Here is a 7,644-nt window from a genome sequence, read left to right as displayed (position 1 = left end):
AACTATGTTTTCTAGAAGCTATAAAGAGCTATAAAAAGCTATAACAGGAGGGACTAACAGTAACCATTAAATTTGTGGGGTTGGACTACTGCCATAGAGTCTGGAGCTGTAAGAGCCCTTAGAAATAGTTTCGTACAACCTTTCATTTTGCTGATCACAGATTTAGAACTAGCAATAATTGAGGCAGTAATCTAAGGCCAGTATCCTAACTGAAAGTCAAATCCTAAACCTTGGATTCTAAATTCAAATATTCTTTCTCAATTCTCAATGCATGGTCTTTTTAAAAGGGAGAAGCAAGGGAACTCTTTAAAGCTTGTTTTGTTCTCCAGACCAAGGCAGGACTCTCGTTTTCCACTCCTTTCATTCACTCACATCTTAACCTAAGACAGTGATTCCGAATCTTCCATCACAAAACTTTAACTTCAAAATTTAAGCTGATTTTTTTTTTTTTTTTTTTGGTGGGGAGGAAAGAGAGTTAAATAGCGAAAAAAATAGAAGGCGGAGAAAAGAATTTTGCAACCTCGTTGGCCACTCCCCAAAGGGAAAATAGGGGTGGGGTGGGGTGGGGTGGAGGAACCCATTGCGCTGGAAGAAAGCCTATTGGAATCGAGGATCTCTGGGCGAGGCCTTCAGGGGGTAGGCTATTCTAGATACTTGCTGCCGGGTGCAAGAAAAAAAAAGCCCGTGTTGCTTTTGCTGCGTCTACCGTCCCCAGCTTCCTGCATAGCTCCTTCCGTGAGTGTTGACTCTGCTCCGGAGCCCCGATTCCTTCAGTCTCCTGCCCAGCTAGCGCCTCTGGCATGTGTGCTGCCCACATGACGCCCCTGGCACACATCTTCAAAGGGACTTTCGTCCATTCCACCATGACCTCTCCCATGGAAGTGCTGCACGACCATATCCTCGGCGTAAGCGAAGTTGGCAAAGTAAGCATCTGGGCTGACTGCCCGGGAGAAGGTTGGCTGGGACAGGCAAATCCTCAGGAAGGGAGGCGGGTGCGGGTGTCCAGGACTAGGACTTCGCCCCTGGTACGCGACAGTCTGGAGCCAGGCCGAGGAGAGTGGTGAGAGGTGCACGGGAGTTAAACTTGGTCGAACCTGTGTCTTTGCCACAGCCGGCTAAAATGCACCCGATTGTCTAGGTATCAGGTTTAGCTCTGGCTTTTGTTAGTTTCCAGAAGGGTTCCCTCACATGTTTGCATTATGACCTGTCACTTTTCTTAGGCTCCGTTTTCTCCTAGCGGGAGGACCCGATTCAGTGGTGGGAGCTCAAAGAAAGCCTAGGACCTAATCATTGCTTAAGAAGAAATGTATAAACATGAAAAAGATTGACCTGAAGAGAGGGTATTGAACCGTATTAGTACAGATTACTTGTGTTACCAGTTCTGGTTGCATCTAAGTGAGCGGATGATGCTTCCTGTGAACATTGAGCCACTTGCAGTATTTTAAAAAGGGGGAGGGATGGAGATTCTTTTATAGCTATAACTGTTTTCATCAGTACTACACTTACTTTTAATCTAAAAATATTATGTGTCGTGATGTTACTACAATGCAATATAGAATTAGATGGGATATAAAATATTGCCTTACACCAAGTTTACAAGTAGATTTCCCTATTGCTTTAGAGAATAAGGATGAATCTGGTAATACCCTGAACTCATTCCTGATCAACAATGTTGCAAGTAAAAATAGAGCTACATCTTGATGACCTGTAAAACCTAAGAAATTATCTATAATCAAAAAATGCTAACAAGGGTATTTTCAGTTTTGATTCTTGCCTCTGAAATCTAATGATTGGCCAAAATATTTATCTCTTAAGGTACTTTAAATATGATTTTTAAAAAATCCTAACTGCGACATTTGCTGTTGTGTTACCTAGGTGATGGAACACAGCTTTCAGACACTTGAAGATAAAATGCACTCTTCCGGTATTGATTTGTTATTTTAGGAAGCTGAAGGTAACAGGTTTATGTTACCAATGAACCCACAGATGTTTGACCCCAGAATCATCAAGATTGATGTAAAAAGGGCATTTTTATATATCCTAATACAGTGTCTTTCATATCATAAGTGTCCTCAATTATTATTGAATTAATGATTGAGTTAAATTAACAGTGACATTATACTGTAACTAATTACACTGGACTTTGACCTGAAACTGTCAGGGTTAGTGCTTTGGCCTAACTCAGTTTAGAAGGGCTGAGATTTTCACTAAAAATATGATCAAGACTTAGGTTAAAGTCACTTCTTTGATATTTAGTAGCTTGCATGACCTTAATCAAGTCACTCAATACCTATGAGCCTTAATTCTCTTATCTGTAAAATAATATTTGTCCTACCTACCTCACTAGGTTAATGTATGGGAAGTCTTTATAAAACTTTAAATTCTAGATCGATGTGACAGGTGGCCTTGAAAGCTGTTGATTTACTAGTCCAGAAGAGAAAAATGTTGGATGGAACTAGTTTCAAAGCTAACTTTGGACCTTAGTGTCTTTGTAAAAAAAAAAAAAAAAAAAAAAGGAAGAGTTGGACTAGTTTAGAGATAAACTTTGAAGGTCTCTTCATTTCTAGAGCTGAGGTTTTCAAGGCCTCTTCAACTCTAGAGCTGGAGTTTCTATATTACATGACAACTAGCTGCTTGGTTCTTATGTTTAGCTCTTAGTTTTTTTTGTTTGTTTGTTTGTTTTTTTCAGAATTTGGTTAAATATGGGGCAGGCTCAGGGTGATAAGTGACTGAGAAAAATAATGAGGCTATTTAGTCACCTATGGGGGTAGTCAACTTTTTTAGGTTCTACAGAAGAATCTGAAGATAGGGCTTGATTAATTGTTGCAAGTAACTTACCAGTTAAAATTCAAAGCAATATTTAGGTAATACTTGGTAACTTATAATATTATATCAAATTAAGTAAGACTTGAATGAATATAAAGATAAGTTGGTCAAGTTGACTGACACACGAAAATAGTTGATCAGTGAATCAGTGAATTCAAATAGTTGATCAGTGAACTTTTGTTAGGTATAAGGCATAACTTTTAATTGTAGCTCTGTCTAAGGAATTCCTGTACAACGTTTGTTGCATTATATATCTTTAATATTTTTCCTCAGTTGTAAATTGCTGGGTGCCTTTGCTTCTCTAGCATTGCTATGATGAATCATTTATTAATTTTTTAAATAAACAAAGTAATGGGGCCTAGAAAATGTCTTCCCATCTGAACACAAGAAGACTCTGAATTGCATCAGCTACTAATCCTTAATGAGCCCTTAATCTCTGTGTGACTATCACTAGACAGGTGATAGATTTGTGTGTTGATTGTGAGCTCAGTTCTCTTTAAACCAGAAAGGTTGGTGGGTACCTGAAGCAAAAGAACTATCCTATGCTCACCCCCCATTCCCATGTGGCTCCCCTCTTCTCTTCAATCTTAGGCTGGCTATTATACTACTTTTAGAGTAGAAAGAAAGAGCAGTATGACCTCACCTTCTACCCCAGTCATAGAAAGTCAAAGCAACAGTATCTGTGAGTGCATGGAGAATTTCAGGCCCAAAGAATGACTCACCATAGTAATTAAAAGTCAGTCACAATGAATTCAGCAGAAAACTAAAGAAAAGCATTATAAGCTAATTTTGAAATTTTTACATTTCATACCTGTATCCTATATATTTGACTAAGCCAGAAACAGATTTTTGTAGCTTCCAATTTGTGTGTGTGTGTGTGTGTGTGTGTGTGTGTGTGTGTGTGTGTGTGTGTGTACATTATTAAGCATTGTATCTTGCTCATAGTAAATGTTTAAATAGTAGGGTAGCTAGATGGCAAAGCAGATAGAGGGCTGGGCCTGGAGTCAGGAAAAATCATCTTTTTCAGTTCAAATCTGGCCTCAGATACTTCCTAGTTGAGTAATCCTGAACAAGTCCCTTAATCCTATTTGCCTCAGTTTCTTCATCTGTAAAATGAGCTGAGATATCTTTGCTGAGAAAACCCCAAATGGGATCATGAAGAGTTGGAAATAACTTTTTAAAAATGATGAATAAAAAAATTGCTTAATCAGTTACAGATTCATGGATTTGAAATTGATTAAGGCCTCAGAAGCTGTCTTCTCCCTACATTTAATTTAGGAAGAAATAGAGGCCTAAGGAGTAAGGGATTGATTCAGGGTCACAGAGGTGGAATTGGAACCAAGGCCCTTTGATTCCAGATCCAATGCTTTTGATAAAATGCTTAGTGATTGGTTGGTTGGAGCAAAGTCATTTGGATGGCTGGGGTGGTATGGACACTCCGGCTTATGGTTGACATAGAATGAAGACAGATACTATAGGAACTGGGCATGTTGAAGATAGTGAAGAATTGGGAGGCCAGAGTTTTTAGAAGGAACAAAGATTGTATTGGAGACTAATTTGGGAATCCAGAGTGGCCTAGTAGTACTAAAATGACTGATTTCACTCAGAAAATCTGAGCTCACATCTTTATTTTAGTCAATCAACAATCATCTATTAAGCATCTACTTATGCCAAACACTGTGAAGATAAAATATAATGAAACAAGCCCTGTTCTCAAAAAGTTTACGTTCTAATAAGGAAGAAAGGAAACTTCCATTTATTAAGCCCCTACTATTTGCCAGGCACTTTAAGAATGCTATCTCATTTGATCCTCACAACAATCCTGGGAGGTAATCTTCATTACCTACATTTTACAAATGAAGACTCTGTGGTAGACAGAGGTGAAGTGACTTGCCAAGGGTCTCAGCTAGGAAGTATCTGAGGTAAAATTTAACTTCTGATCCTGACTATAAGGCCAGTGCTTCAGGTAGTGAGCCACCTACTGCCTCGGTGAGGGAAATATTAAGTATGTACATGTATACATATATGTATATGCATATATATAAAATCATATACAGAGTAAATATAAGGAAAATACAAATAAATGCAAAGGAATTATGTAGAGGGTGGTTTGGGAAAGAAGAGTTAGATCAGAAAATGATGCTTGAGCTCTCTTGACAAAAGAGAAGGGTACGTGAAGCACAGTTGAGGCAAAATTTCAAACCAAGTATTGAATATAGAAATGGGAGATGGAGTGTTGTGCATGAGGAACAAAAAGAAGACCAGTTCGGCTAGATCTGGAGGATGAGAAGTGGAGCAATGTACAGTGAGACTGGAAAGATAAAGATAAATTGGGACCAGGTTGTGGAGATCTTAAAAAGCTAATCAAAGGAGTTTGTTTTTATCTAAGAGGCAATGGAAAGCCTTTGGCATTTATTGAGTAGGTGAGTAAGATGTTCAATTTTGCACTTAAAGAAAATAACCTTGGCAACAATATGGAGGATAGTTTGGAATAGGGAGAGATTTAAAATAGGGAGACCAATTAGTAGAAAGTTGCAATAATTCTGATAAAAAAAAGAATGTAGATGGAGGGAAGAGGTTGGATGAAAGAGATGTTATAGATTCAAATAATGAAGGCAACAGATGTAGACAACTTTTCCTAGGAGTTTGGCTGAGATAGAGGAGAGAGAGTTTGAAAACCATCATAGGACATTCTGAAGATTTAATAAGAATGAGGACCTAGACTTGGATATGTTTCAAGAGACTTGGAAGGGAACCAGTAAGCACGTGCTCTCTTCCTGACAGACAAGAGACTCAAGCTGCAAAAAGAGACATGCATTCTGATCATGGACAATATGAGAATTTGTTTTGTGTGACTATTATATATGTGTATATATACATATATATGTTTATATGTGTGTGTGTATATATATGTATATATTTTATTGGGGATTTTGTTTTTCTTGTTCCACTCCCTCAGGTTGGGGGAAGGTAGAAAGAAGAGAAAATAAAAACAAATTTTAAAATTAGTCACCAGTCATCATGGTTATGATGATTCCTCAGTACTGATTACCACCTAAGTAAAATTGAGCAGGATACCTAAGTGGCCTAGACTAAAGTTTTCTTCATATATAAAATGAGTGATTGTGGCAGGTCAAGAATCTAAAAGTGGCATTAGAAAGCCATTAGGGAAAGCAAAAGGAAGGGTACATCACCTCCTCCTAGCCATGTTGGGAGGAATCCACAAAGAACAAAATAACAGGGAGCTTTGGGGGAGGTGCTAAAAGGTGGTGTTTGGTTGTGATTGGGTGACTTGGGTCTTTCAGCAGAAAGCTAAATTTGAGTAAAATTATCATAAGACCCTGATGCTATCTACTCCAACTGCTTCATTTTACAGATAACAAGAAGTAAACAGATCTGTTCAGTGTCCATAAAGATAAGGGGGATAAAAGGGAGTTTCCATTCCAGATGAAATTTGATTTTATTACTAGATAGTAGTTCTAAAGGGCATAGTGAAAAGGGAAGAGCTAGAATGATAGAGCAGAGGGAAAACTAAGATTGAATTGTATAAGGGTGAGAGTAAGGAGAGAGGTAGCAAGGGAAAGGGATTTTCACCAAGGCAAAAAAGGAGACTCTAAATCAGGGGACAAGAATTTCCTAACTGTCCTCTGTGAGGAATATCAAGTTATTGTTGTTCAGACATTTTAGATTCTTACATACAACTTTTCTTGACTCCATTTGGGATTTTTTTTTTGGCAAAGATACTGAATTGAATTGCCAGTTCCTTCTCCAGCTCATTTTACAAATGAGGAAACTGAGACAAAAAAGGTTAAGTGTCTTTTGCAGGGTCACACAGCTGGTAAGTGTCAGAGACCAGATTTGAACTCAAGAAGATGATTCTTTCTGCCCACAGGTCTTGAAGTCCTACCTAGATGCCCAAGTATCAAGTACAGAAAAGCTAAATTAGGTCTAAGGTTTTAAGTACCCCAAACAAAAAAAACAAAACAAAAACAAAAACAAAAACAAACCCCCAAACCAACCAAACAAACAACAAAAACAAAAACAAAGGCCTTTAGAGTGGTATGCATATACCTCTGCAGCTCCTGTCTCTGAAGTAGAGTTCCCCCACAATTAGTCAGTAAGCATTTATTAAATGTCTGCTATGTGCTAAATATCTTTGTCCTTAGGTGCTTATAATCTAATAAGTGAAGATAGTACACAAAAAGAAAATGGAAAGGACATGTGGAAGCAAGTGGATGGGGGATGCTACCAGAGGGTATCCAGTCTATGGGGGTTTGATGTTTGTGAATTTGAAACCAAATAGAGCAACTAAATGTAAATGAAGTTAGCCCTGTATAAAAAAAAAAAGGCTTTAGGAAGAGTTTACTGCTCTGCCTTCCAGACCTCTAATCAGAAAAGAGTGGAAACAGTGTGTTGAATTATCAAAGTTACAAGATGATGGGATTTCACGTGAAGGGTTCTTTCTCCAAGAGACATGATGTCCCTGGAGCCCACATCAAACAGCAGCTAATGGTAAATTAATGGTAACAGTGATTATAATGAGGGGTTGGAAATAAAAGCAAATTATTTCTATTGGTACGAAACATGCCAGTTTGTTATAGACACTGACAACTTTTTCCAGACATTACTTTGTATAGGGAATTGTGTTAAATAGTGAGCTTACTATGGAAAAAATGGTGAGTGGTAAGAGCAATTTCAACTTCACATAGGCTAGGCTAGTTTTTCCCATTAAAAGAATAGTAGTTGGCACATGCCTCCTTTAATAGTGATTATGTACTTATCCTAGTAACTGAATTATTTGGGAGAAGTCCAGTTAAA

General features: G+C 38.0%; 1 protein-coding gene across 2 annotated transcripts in view; it reads left to right on the top strand.

Annotated features, from left to right (window-relative positions):
• Positions 1-608: 608 nt before the first annotated feature.
• GDA (guanine deaminase) overlaps positions 609-7,644 on the top strand; it is a 95,327-nt gene continuing 88,291 nt past the window's right edge. For both annotated transcript variants that reach the window (XM_074280699.1, XM_074280698.1), the window contains exon 1: positions 609-923. In XM_074280699.1, the coding sequence (XP_074136800.1) occupies positions 801-923 (123 nt within the window). In that variant the 5' untranslated portion in view covers positions 609-800. The remainder of the gene's footprint in view (positions 924-7,644) is intronic.

The sequence above is a fragment of the Sminthopsis crassicaudata genome, chromosome 1, assembly GCF_048593235.1.
Source record: "Sminthopsis crassicaudata isolate SCR6 chromosome 1, ASM4859323v1, whole genome shotgun sequence".
Classification (NCBI taxonomy): domain Eukaryota; kingdom Metazoa; phylum Chordata; class Mammalia; order Dasyuromorphia; family Dasyuridae; genus Sminthopsis; species Sminthopsis crassicaudata.
The sequence above is the reverse complement of the archived record's forward strand: the minus strand, read 5'-3'. Positions and strand labels throughout refer to the sequence as shown.